The sequence below is a fragment of the Parasteatoda tepidariorum genome, chromosome 5 (assembly GCF_043381705.1).
Source record: "Parasteatoda tepidariorum isolate YZ-2023 chromosome 5, CAS_Ptep_4.0, whole genome shotgun sequence".
Taxonomy (NCBI): Eukaryota; Metazoa; Arthropoda; class Arachnida; order Araneae; family Theridiidae; genus Parasteatoda; species Parasteatoda tepidariorum.
In genome coordinates, this window is record NC_092208.1 from 19,751,390 (window position 1) to 19,765,075 (window position 13,686).

At 28.7% G+C, this 13,686-nt stretch overlaps 1 protein-coding gene across 3 annotated transcripts in view; it reads left to right on the top strand.

Moving 5' to 3' along the window:
* LOC107436606 (lachesin) overlaps positions 1-13,686 on the top strand; it is a 356,602-nt gene that overhangs the window by 276,146 nt on the left and 66,770 nt on the right. For all 3 annotated transcript variants that reach the window (XM_043048546.2, XM_071181171.1, XM_043048543.2), the window contains exon 3: positions 13,407-13,617. In XM_043048546.2, the coding sequence (XP_042904480.1) occupies positions 13,407-13,617 (211 nt within the window). The remainder of the gene's footprint in view (positions 1-13,406; positions 13,618-13,686) is intronic.

Consider the following 13,686-nt stretch of genomic DNA (forward strand, 5'->3'; position numbering starts at 1 on the left):
TATATATATAATACAAAAATAATGAAAAAGTATAAGGTATAAAATTCCAAGTTGCGACATCTCTATGTCACAGCTGGAAGAATATTTGAAGAAAATATCATAATATTGAAAAAAATAATAATATGTCATTACCTCTTAAGAAAACTAAAAGCATCAGCCCAGCTGAAGAAAATGAAAGTAGGTTACACGAAATAACAAACTAAATAACAAAGCACTACTGGAAATAGCAACCTAAGTATCAAAAAAGAATTATATTAAAAAGGAATTAAAGCGGAAACACTGACATATATGGTTGCATCGTCAATTAAGAATTAGCATGCAGCCAGTGTTGAGCAGTTAGAACGATTGGCGGTATATTACAGCAAACAATCATACCCCCTACTGCCCTGAGAAAAAACAAAATAAACCAACTAGCAAGTCAGAGAAAGACTATTCTCCGAAATATTGAGAATCGACTTTCTAAATTCTGTTTACCGTCTGGTGATTTTATGCACTTCAACTTCAATTCTCAATCAATTCGATTCTTGGAAGAAAGACGATTTCTAATGTTAAGATTAAAAAAAAATCCCCAACTGTTGTGCAAAAAGAACTGAAGGGAAAAAGCTCATTTCCTCCTTTTCTTTCCTTTGAAAGGCTATAGCTCTGTTGGTTTTTTAAGTTATGCTTTGCCCTTTCTCTAAATAAAAAAAAAATTGGTGGGCAAAAAAATTTTTCTTGTTGTCCTTTGAAAAATTAGAATTATTTTTTGTAAGATCGTTGTCGAATAGTTTAAATTTACTGATAGTTTATCAGTGTGAAAATAATTTGTAATGTAACTGTTGGGAAAGCAATTTGAGTACTTCCTTTGATTTCAGTATATGAAGTGCGTAGCAATAATTGGTTTGTTTATAATACTACTATTCGCGCTTCATGTAACATCAATTTTATTTTTTATTGTCTATAACCGTCGTTGAACAGCCGACCCAATTTTATGGGTTTACGACTACTAATGTTTAACTCCGTAGCCTTGTAATTTCGAACCTAATCCAAAAGGCAAGGGAACTCCTGGATCGAGTATTGGAAGAAATTTGCCTTTGTGGAGGACTTTTAGAGGGAGCTAACCCGCATTTGCGTTACATGGAGAGGAAGGCCACAAGAACCTTCCATGGTTAGCGTGACGGCAAAGGAACTCTAACCCATAATCCGTCTACCACTGAGGACATGTCATGTCAGAAGTATGAATATATGAAAATAGATTACAATTTAAATACAAAAGTTATATATATATATAATGTTACACGATTATGCCCCTTTTTCTTAAACGTTGCTTGTGAAATTTTAAAAAGTTGCAACTCCCAGTCTATATGATCTTTATGAGTGTGTGAAAAAGAAAATAGAAGTTTTAAATTAAGAATATCAAAGACATTTTGCGGTTGGTTTCTATATTGTGTGGTTGATTTCTACATTGTGTGATTCCAGCTTTTCTACATACCTTAAATATTAATTAAAAGTTAAAAACTGAGCAAAGCAGCTCCTGTTGAGAGTACTAAATAAGAAATACATTTTCACACAAAACTAAAAAATTAATAAATTACTATATTTAATTTAAAATTTCAGGAAAATAATATATTTGTATAAACTTACAAAATTTTAAAAGTAAATAACTCTTTGTGGAAAATCACCCACTTTTCTCGAGTGCTTACTTCCTGAGATAAACATATGACAGAAAATGGTTCCCGTAAAGTAGATATATCAAGCAAGATGCTTTTCAAAATAACTTTCCACCTTTTCCTGAAAGTTTTACCACTTGCCTGTACCTCAAAAACCTTTCAACGAAAAAAGGGATGAAAAGAAATTAAAAAAAGGGGAAGAGGATTAATGCAGGAGGTGAAAAGGAAACGGCAAACTGACTCCACAGATAATCAAGTGTAATGTACTTCCTCTTGAAAAAGTTTATTCTTTCTTCTAGGAAACGCAATTCATTTGGATAAAAGGAAGGCTTTTTAAGATTTATTTATAGAAATGCTGTAGGAATAACAATTTGGTTTCGAACTTTAGAATTTTGGTACTTATGAAGAAAAATTGCATAATTTTTTTTTGAGGTTTCAAAAAAATATTACCTCGATTATGATTTCCAAGAAAAGGTATTTCTTTCAAGAAAACTTGTAACACATTTTTAAAAAACTAAAAAATCTAATTCTTTACATTAAATTTGAAGTAAAAGTAATTTGAGCATTTCTGATACAACACTCAACCTTATGAACAATACAGTCAATTATTTTTATAAGTTATCTTATGTTCATAAATCAACTTGTAGCAACAAGGTGAGTTGATATCTTTTGTCATTTTAATTATTTTAAGATTAAAATAACTATGAACAGTGCGCAAAAAAAATAAACGGATCCCGCTCAATAACTTTTGATCTAATGATCAGAACTTCACGTTCTAGGACTCAATCTTAATGGTTCAAGAAGATGACCTCAAATATGCTAATCAGTTAGTACAGATGATAGTTTAAGTTAAGAAATCAGACACAAAAATGTATTCTCTTTACGGTCCAAGGTTTGACCTCATTGCTATTTTTGCAGATAATTTTACTTTTTACATATTTCACCTCATCTAGAGAACGTTCTAAGTGAATTAAAAGATTTTTGCATGCAATTATAAAATTCATTTGACAGAAGATAAACCTATGCCAAAAATAATTTTTATGATAAATATTTTTATTAAGTAAAATGCAAAATGTGAATTAAATGTACTTATATCCTTCTTTCAATTTTAATAAGGAGTCTAAGAATTGGTATAAAGGTTTGTTTTTATTTAACATACTGATTCATCCATTTCGGAAAATCATTCCCTAAAAATTAGAAAACGCCTTAATGATAATATATTTTGTTTCTAACAGTAAGTCAACTTGCGAGCGGTTTTGTTTTTATTAGCAAACAATGTTCTGTTTATTTTTCAAGAAACGTGGTTCAAATGGTCACATTATCAATATTAATGGTTATTCCTTGACATTACATAAGGCGCTATAGATAATTCTTCTGTTTCGATTAGGAGGTTATAATTATTTTTCGAAAGATTATAACAAGCATTGTTTTCCTTCTTTTTTCAAAAATTTTTTTGCTTATTTATTTATTTTTTTATTTAAATCTAAATTTCTAACTTTAAAAATCCGTTGTTATGCCATTTCCTACAAAACGATAAGCAAGAAAACGATGAAATAAATAAATAAATACATTTTTGAAAATAAAGCTATAAAATTGTAGGTTACATTCCAAACCCACAATTTCCTTAGGAAACTCAAACATTTTTAAATTGTCAGTATACAATATTTTTTTTAAAAAAATGGCATTTGAGTTATTGTCTTCTCAAATGTATTCAATTTTAAAAAAGTCTTAAAGCTATACATTATTCAATAATTATTATAGATTCAATTGAGAACATCTATCTGTTAAAATTACCAAAATTCTCTGCTTTTAAATTTGTTATTTCGGGATTAACTGGTTATTTATTTTGTAACAAAAATAATAGTGATTTTTGAAAAACTTGAACGTGTTTTTACTGATATTGCCTTCTATCACGCTTTCTATTCTCTTAAATTTTTAATGTCTTACAAATGCCATTTATTGCGTGATTTGCAACGAAAGTAGAAATTTTCACAATTTTATCTTATTTCCAATTTGAATATTGACTGAGTTTATTTTAAAATTATAGTTTAAACTTATTTATTTTCAGAAAAAAATTGTATTCTCTTTCTTTCCTTCAAGTTCTGTTTTCTTCCTAATATATATTTATTTATTTCACCATTCTAAGAGAATCTTCTATCTATTTTTTCTTGTTCAAAATTAAATTGTCTATGACTTTCTTGATGTAAATATGGCTAAAAAGAGTCAAAGTAATCTCTTCACCTTCATTTTATTTTATTATCTTACTTTCCATTTTGTTACCATGAGATGTAAATTGTGCCATTTGGTTTTATCAATATTTCCTTTTCTAATTTTTTGTAACTTTATAGAAAGTTATAGAAATAAACTTTTTCATTTTATAATTTTTGCTTAAAAAATATTAAATTTGCTGATAAAATATGAAAAGAAATTTCATCAGCAAAAAAATATACATACTTTATTGCTGAATGTATTTCCTTATTAATTATTTTTTCTTGTTAAAAAATTAAATTATCTATGACCTCCGTGAGGTAAATATGGTAACAAGAAGCAAAGTGATCTCTTCAACTTCACTTTATTTTTTTTCTTGTTTTCCATTTTATTATTATGAGTTGTGACACACTAAGTTTGTAACACCATTTAATATCATGAAAGAGTTTCTTTCTTAATTTTTTGTAACTTCACAGAAAGTTAGAAAAGTAAATGATTTTTGTTTTTAAAAAAACGGAAAACCTATTAAACAAATTTGCTAGGAAAAATATAAAAGGGATATTTCAACTGCAAAAAAATATTCCTTATTAGAATGGTTAGCTAATCAAATTCGGCTCTTATTAAAACCAGTTCTACTCAAAATACTCTTTTCACTGTTAAAAAGTATTAAATTATTAATGCGTTCACTGCATAATTTATAAAATTTTTAACGATAACTATATAATGTATAAAATAATTAACACTAATTACATAATATATAAAGTAATTTGAAAATATAATTTCAAAAATATTCCGCTCAAATGCAGTTACTTGAGTTACTTAATTATCAAGTTAATTCGGTCATTTTTGACACATTTCTGAAAACAGTGGAGTTAGTGAGCTAGGTTTGAAACTCATCAACATTTTTTTAAAACTTGTCCTTTTATTTATTTGCCATCATCTGCCTTATATTTTTCAAAGAGATATAATTGAAACTACAAGTTGTTTACTGAAAGACTGTTCTTTAAGTTACAGGAAAGGCATTTGCAAACAGAATCCTAATTAAACTACTTCATTTTTCGTAACGTAGACAGAGAAAATGGCTTTTGCGATGTAATTCTAAAATTTGTTTTTCGAGTAAACTATTGCAAAAGTGTTTTCACTCATGCAATTAATGAAATCCTCTTTAATAAAAACATTACTGGTAAACTAATGAAATACACACAATTACAACATCAGAGAAATTTATAACACAATTATAAGTAATTGTGTTTTAAAACAATTACAAAAATTATTTTCCTAAACCTTCAGAATTTCCACGTAAATTTTCTTATTAATTTATGCATGAGATATTTAAAACTCAAAATATTGTTTAAAACAATTACTTATAGTTGTATTGAGTCACTAATAACCAGACTAATTAACTATATTTATCTGATATGCGTAACTAAATTTTGATTCTACCGATAAATAGTTAAGCAATTTCCTACCTTATTATCAGTACATAAATTTTATTATTTTAAGTACTTAGACCCTTATGTACACAAGTTTAATATACATTATAATTCTTTCTCTGAAGTGTCATTCCACAATTAAGCGTTAATGAATCCAAATGTTTGTCTCAGTACTTCAATATACACTGAAGTTTAAATCGTATTAGAAATTAAATTTTAGTGAGGAATATTATTAGAACTTTAAGTTTTATAATTGTAAGATATATATATATANTATATATATATATTCAGGAGGAGCTAGAGTCAAAGTGCTCCTTAATGAACATTAGGAAAAATCTTGCAAAGTAAATGAGTAAAAATATTTTGTTATAGGGGGAAAGGGAAAACAAGTAAATATAATTGATCTATTAAATAGGTAGAGGGAAAAAGCTTTCTCCGTTTCCTATAAGGGGAGCAATCAAAAATGCTAATTAATGTATAACTTGAACCGAAAAATGGATTAAAAGACAGGATGTGAATATTAAAGTGTGAGAAAGATCGTTTAGTTTAAAATATTAAATTAAGAAAAAGATTTGGATCGAGGGATAACATAAAAGAAATTGAAGCTTTTAATGTTACATTGCACCTATAATGATTCCAGGCTGTGAAAAAACGATATCTGAATATCTTTTGCTCTAATTTTCGGATTCTCACGTTGTAAGACTCAATCTTAATGATTCAATGGCATGACCTTAAATATGCCCACTAATTCGTGCAGACGATAATTTAAGTTACGAAATCAGACACAAAAACATGCTTTCACTGAATAAACATACCTTTTTTTATGATGGATTTGGATTTCTAGCGACCAAAATATAGGGGATAGACACAATCTGGGAAATACGGTTCTCATGATTTGGTCGAGAGAGCGATCCAAAGTTCGGACCCCTAAGTGTTAATTTTGCTTTTTGGGTGTTTCGTAATATTTTGAAATCTTTTTAAGTGAATTGAAATTTTTTTGTAAGCAGTTATAAAGATCGTTATCAACAGTAAACTAATTATACGATATTTTTTTCTATATGAACTATTTGAACGATTTCGCAGCAATTTTGTTTTTTGACATCTATAATTTTCTTTAAAATTATGTAAAAAATTATGTACCTTACAATTAAAAAAATTTTCAGCTATCACTAAATAAAATATAAAAAAATATTTAAAAATTTTCAAAAAGTTTTTTTTGCGTGGAATTATCGTTGTATAAACGAATTTTACAATTGAGTTCACAATTTTTTTCAATTCGATTAAAAAGCTCTTGAGATATGGCGACATAAGCAAAAAGTAAAATTTACGTTAAGGGATCCAAACTTTGGACCGCTCTGCTGGCCAAACCTATTAGGACTATACTTCCCAAATTGTGGCTACCACCTAAATTTTGAGGGTCAGAAATCCGAATCTGCTGGAAAAAAGGTATGGTTATCCAGAGAAAGTACTAATTTCGTAACTAATTTCGTAATAAGCGTATTTGAATTCACCCCCTCGAGCCATTAAGATTGTGTCCTAAAACGTGAAAATTAAATCATTAGATCAAAATTTATTTAGGATGGGGGTTTTTTTCTATGCACTGTATAACAGTAAACATGGTGTGTCTATTTAAATAAGCAAGTTGATTGGTGCGAGCTCCAGGAATAAAAATATGGCTACTTCCTTTTGTTTACCCAAGGTAAATGCTTGCATTCTTATAACTGTTCCTCTGGATACCTGTGGAACAATAATAACAGATATTTTACTGTTAAACAGTTTCTCATAAACCACATTCCTTTCTAATGGTTCTTGCAAGGCAGCTTCTAGAGAAAACCGTTGGTACAACGGTTTTCTCTAGAAGCTGCCTTGCTTAAATAGAAGGTCGCACAATCTTTCCTACCAAAATAGGAATTCACGAAAGAAGTGTCATTACTTCGAGGTGTCAATAGAGATTGAAAAGCGTTCAGAGGACTTAAAAGGAGAACGTGACAAAAAGTCGTCATCAATTTAAGCATAACATATCTGTTTCATCCGTTTATATATTTATTTTTTCGATTTTCGTTCCTATAATTAAAATTCTCTTTTTTTTCTACTTAAAATTCTCTTTTTTTTTTAATTCTGATCATTAGATTAAAATACTCAGTCTTAATACCATATTTGCTTGCAAAAACTTAACAGCAATGTCCTTTGAGTGAAAATATAGTTATCTGCAATTTATTTGTAGTTATTACAAATAACAATCTCTCCTACCTATGTAGGCAATCACATCAAAGCTGCGTAAAAACAGCTTCCATAATTTATTACAGCTGTTGCATTAAAATAAATCATAGCAGCAAAATAGCAATAAAAAAACTTTAAAAATCTTGTCAACGTTGCTTATGGATAATTTAGAAGAAAATTAACAATTATGTTTCTTCTTATTATTATTTTATTAGTTTGTTCATCAGCTTCTCCTACTTTACCTTCCATAAAAGACTAACCAAACCTATTACGTTTCCTAATGTAGCCTAAAAAAAAATCTGAATTGGAACTAGTAAAAGTGACTCCAGCATTGGTAATTTCGACGGTCCCGAAAGAACTGTCAAGCAATTTTACTTTCTGTCTTTGACCTCCGTGGAAATAATTTCTTTCTTTATTGTGGCAATTAATGCCCTCTCGTTTCAAATCGAATAAAGGATTATCGAGTTATTTCCGTACTTTTTCCTTAAATAAAAAATTTTTGCTTATCTTTCTCATTAAATAGGTAACATAGTCTCTGACCTATGATCCCTTCTCTGATTAATAGGAATATTGTCAATTTACAACACAGAGTTTGATACTAGTAAGATTTTTTTAAGTTTACCAAAAGTAGTCGGTGAAAAAAATGATTTTTCTCATGAAACAAATAAAAAATCTAAACAGAAATCTATAGCGATCTCTCTCACAACTCAGAAATTCGTTCCAGAATTGGAACTTGTAAAATTGATTCCAGCATTGCTTACTTTATACTGTTAGAATTTTCATTCTAAAGTTACGGCAAAATAACCAGCAGCAGTCTGTCCATCAATTAACCGCAAATTTTACAGCAAAGAACATTATTTACCTTTACGGTTTTGAAATTGTTTAGAGCTAGTATGGTTAAAAAGCCATGAAAATACTAGACTTTTTTGTGTTAAACAGCTTTATGGTGCTGCCATCTATGAGTGAGAGTATCGACCCGAAAGGTGAAAAAAATGATTTTTCTCATGAAACAAATAAAAAATCTAAACAGAAATCTATTGCGATCCCTCTCACAACTCAGAAATTCGTTCCAGAATTGGAACTTGTAAAATATATTCCAGCATTGCTTACTTTATACTGTTAGAATTTTCATTCCAAAGTTACGGCAAAATAACCAACAGCAGTCTGTCCATCAATTAACCGCAAATTTTACAGCAAAGAACATTATTTACCTTTACGGTTTTGAAATTGTTTAGAGCTAGTATGGTTAAAAAGCCATGAAAATACTAGACTTTTTTGTGTTAAACAGCTTTATGGTGCTGCCATCTATGAGTGAGAGTATCGTATTCTAATAAACTAAGATCACAAATTGAGAAGTGCAGGAAACTGGAAACTCTTCATGTGTTGAAGGTAATTTAGGAAGTATCTTGCCATCAACCCTGGCACATGAATTTGACAAATTAGCCCTCTCAGCTGAAATATGTACCCGGCTGCAAGAAACAAAGTGACCTTATTAGGTGGGCCTAGTTAGTGCGATTAAATTCTAGTTGCTTAATCGTATTATGTAAAAGCAGTTAATAAACGATTTTTCTCACAGCTAATAGTTTACCATCTTATAATCTTAATTAACATCTAAATAATACTATCTTATGTATGGTTATTTGACTGTTATGCTTGAATAAAGTAAAATAACAATTAAATAAATTGTTTTTTTATCGTTTTTTTTTCGAAACTTTTTTAACAGTGTATGAAATTCTCATCAGAAATCTATAACGTTCCCGAACGCTGCTCAAAAATATCGTTTAAAAAATTCGCTCCAGAATTGGAACTTGCGAAATTGATTCCAACATTCCTTATTTCAGAAGTCCCGAAAGAATAGTCAAGTACCATTCCTTTTTGTCTTTGACCTCTACAGGAATGACTTCTTTCTTGCTGCTATTTATGCCCTCTCGTTACAACTGAATCAAATAAAAGACTATCGAATTCTTGCCTTATTTTTTTTTTCTATAATAGTCTTACGACCAAAACTTTTCGCGTCGCCTTTCCATTAAATAGACGGTATAGTATATGACCTACGATTCCATGTTCTGATTATTTGAAACAGGGAGTGGCAAATACTGTCAGAGTCGTCGTTCTTTCTGGAAAAGTAGTCGCCCAAACCACTCTGATGTCAACAGCATTGACATTCCTATGGAATATAAGGAAAGGGAACTAGACCATTTCTGAAACTATAGAAGAAAGGAACAATTCCGATTCTTCTTTCGTTATTAAACCAGGTTCTATTATGAAACATATAGTACTTGAAATACGTTATCATTTAAGAAGTGGCGGTGTATTTCCCTATATATTAATAATATTTCTTTATTAATATTTTACAAAGAATATTAACCCTTTGAAGGAGAATTTTTATTCAATCTACGTTTCATTATTTTGTATTAATTTAGGTCAAAATGGGTGAAAAATATTATATTTAGCATTTTAATGGTTTTTCGCCGTGAAAAACAGCATCGAACACCGGTGTCTTTTCTGTGCATTAAAGGTAAAAATTTTCCAAGCATGACTCATTTAAAAATAATAACTTTTCGAATTTGCACTTATTTGTAGTTATTTAGTGCAAAGAGAAACAATAATTAATCATTAGAATGACTTTAACTTGCGAAATAAATTATTAATAAATATTTGAATGTAAATGAAAAGAAATGTTTGACAATCACTCTTTTTTGGTTTTCTCACAGATTTTCTCAGTAGCAATTAGACTACTTTTTGGATGGTAAACATACCATAACATGTTTTTACTTCTAATTAGAGCCTCAGAGGAAGAAAAACATAAAATGGACACCAGTGACCAATCTGCGCCAAGGTCAATAAATTAATAAACCAAATTTTCTTTTAAAATCCGTCATTCTACTATAAAGTCAAAAACAAAAGAAAAAACAAAAAAATTTTGGTCTGATGGAGTTCTTTTTATAAAACTTTTTAATATTATCATTTAAGAAGTGGCAGTGTATTTCCCTACATATTAATAATATTTCTTTATTAATATTTTACAAAGAATATTAACCCTTTGATGGAGAATTTTTATTCAACATATTTTTAATCTGTTTTTAATTATTTTGTATTAAATTAGGTCAAAATGATTGAATAATATTATATTTAGCACTTTAATAATTTTTTGTTAGGAAATACAGCATCGGACACCGGTGTCTCTTCTTCGGGTTATAGGTAAAATTTTCTAAGTATGACTCATTTCAGAACAATAACTTTTCAAATTTGCACTTATTTGTAGTTATTTAGATCAAAGAGAATCAGTAATTCATCATTAAAATTAATTTAATTCACAAAACAAATTATTAATAAATATTTGATTATGAATGAAATTTTATTTAACAATCACTATTTTTTTGGATTTTTCTTATTTTAGAACAAATAATATTTCGAGAATCTAACATATTTTTTTAGTAGCAATTAGACTGTTTTTTGCACGTCAAACATACAATAATGTATTTTTAACTCTAATTGGAGCATTAGAAAAAGAAAAACATTGAAGGAATACCGGTGACCCATCTGCGCCAAAGTTAATAAATTAATAAACCAGATTTTCTTCAAAAATCCGTCATTCTGCTATAAAGTCAAAAACAAAAATAATTCGGTTTGATGGAGTTCTTTTTATAAATTTTTTAAATTTAGGCAGAAAAAAAACGAGAGTAGCATACGCTGCATTAGAACTACATCTACGGAGCTTCAAGAAACTTCTTCGGATACTTTAAAGTATTTCATAAGCATGATTTTGGTAATTCTGGACACCCCCCTTGTCAAAAAAATCAGCGAAAGATTATCCCACATCCCTACGTTTAAAGGTCGGACACCCTTCCCTTTATTTTTGTATACTATTTTTAACTTTTACTTTAGTATACTGATTTAGTGTTGTAGCTATATGATTTGAAATTTAAATAAAAGATGTCACTTTGCTTGAAACAAAAATTACGTTTTAATTAATTTTATAAAATTTTGAATCACCTTGTAAAAAATGTTTCCAACTTTTTCTTTTCCTTTTTTCAATTTTATTTCAAACTTGAAATTTCCAAATTTTATTTAGTTAAGTTTTTTGCGTTTAAAAAAAATTTTTAAAAAGAGATTTTTTGGGACTGCATATTAATCATTGCTCATAGTCTTCCTCACTTTACCAGCGAAAATAAGCAACTCATAAACCCCTTCCTTTCCCTTAAGCACCTGCATAGTATTTAAATGGTCCCCTTAATGATTTTAAAGTACTTAAAAATTTTATTCCTTCAAAAATCTACTATAGTGTGAATTTTTATACATTGATTTATTATATCAACTTCCTCTCATTTAATTTAAACGTAATAGTTAATAGCATAGACTAAATTATGTTGAATGATTTTAATTTTTAATCTTTACTGATTTTTATGGCATAGGTAAATTTCATGATGAAAAATTATAATTTATTCGGTTGCATATCATAAATCGAACTAAAAGGAAATAAGAAAATAAATGAAGTAATTATACGAAACCATAATTTTACCATAATTTTCCAGAATAAAAATTACTTGCTATAGCTATATGCGAAAAATTAAGGGAAATTTGCTTAAGATTAAAAAAAAAAAGAATTGATATCCTGAAGGTGAGTTAGAAGTATCTATTTTTAAACTTAATATTTCAACATTATTGCTGTAGACAAACAGCATAGAAGGGAGTGCATAATGACTCGATTTAAATGGTAACGGAAAATGATTCTGACCATCAAAAACGAAAAAAAAAGACACGATATATGCACGGAGAAAAAAAATTATGGTAAAATTACCGAACAGTATAATAATAACATTTCTGATAAAAAAAAAGGAAAAAAAAGTTTTTGTTAATAAAATTACCATACTGAAACCATTTATTTGGTAATTTTTCCGTTCATTTGGTTACGACTTACCGGATATTCCGGTCTTCAAAATTTCCAAAAAATACAAAACTGAAAAGTAAATATAACGAAATAGATTTTTTTATGCCATTCTCTAAGTTATCATTACAAAATTAAAAAATTTAACCCATTTCACCAAGTTTTATCACAGATTATAAAACTATATTTTATTTTTATTGTTACCAAAATCATTACCAAAAGGCTTTGGAAAAAATTACCAAGCCGTTTTGTGTTCCCATAGAGCCAAAATCGCAATTAATTTTGCCATATTCTGGTAGTTTTGAGAAAACATTTTTTTTTTTCGTACAATAACAGTGTATAATTTCTTGATTAAGCTGTAGTATTAAATAAGAATCGGTCATCTTAAGTACATTTCATTTGAATCTTAACCCTTTCTACGGTACGTATACTTACCACCAATTTTAAATGTCCATTGTAAACTATTTAACCATTTGTAATTTGGCTTTTCATTTGTTAATAGCTTGAGTTCTGATGAACACTTTTGAATGAGATTACTGACCATATGCCAATTTAAAAAAAAAACATGTAACAAGCTATAAATGTTTTTTAAAATTGGCATATGGTCATACTACATACTCGTTAATACTACAGACTGCAAGAGGAATATGAATAATTCCTTTTGAAGTTTGTAGTATTAACAAAATTTGTTTTATAATTAAAAAATAAATAAAAGTCAGTATCTTGCTTACTTTCTTTATGGACCTAATGAACCGTGATAAATGACTAAATTTAAATTAATTTTACCTCACAAGCTAAATGAGTTTTTTTTCTTATATCAATTTCAATTCCGAAAATATTTTAATTTTCATTTACTGGGATTAAATGGCCCATTAAAGGGTTAAATAAAAAAAATGGTTTCAGTATTCAATCGTGTTCAATTATTGAAAAAAAATTTGGTAATTTTAAAAACCTTTAAAGTTGAATCTTCTTGTTGGTTCTCATGAATATGGTTATTTTTCCCCACAGGTTTCTTGGATTCGGCGCAAGGACCTCCATGTTCTGACTGTGGGAAGATTCACCTATACAAGTGATCAGCGTTTCCAGAGCATTCACATGGAGAACTCTGATGACTGGACTCTTCAAATCAAATATCCACAAAGTAAAGATGGAGGCGTATACGAATGTCAAGTCAGCACAGTTCCCAAAATGAGTCATTTTGTAAATCTCAATGTGATTGGTGAGTTTTTGCTTTATTTGCAATATGCATCTTTGGAGCCTTGCTGGCTCAGGGGATAGAGCATTCGCC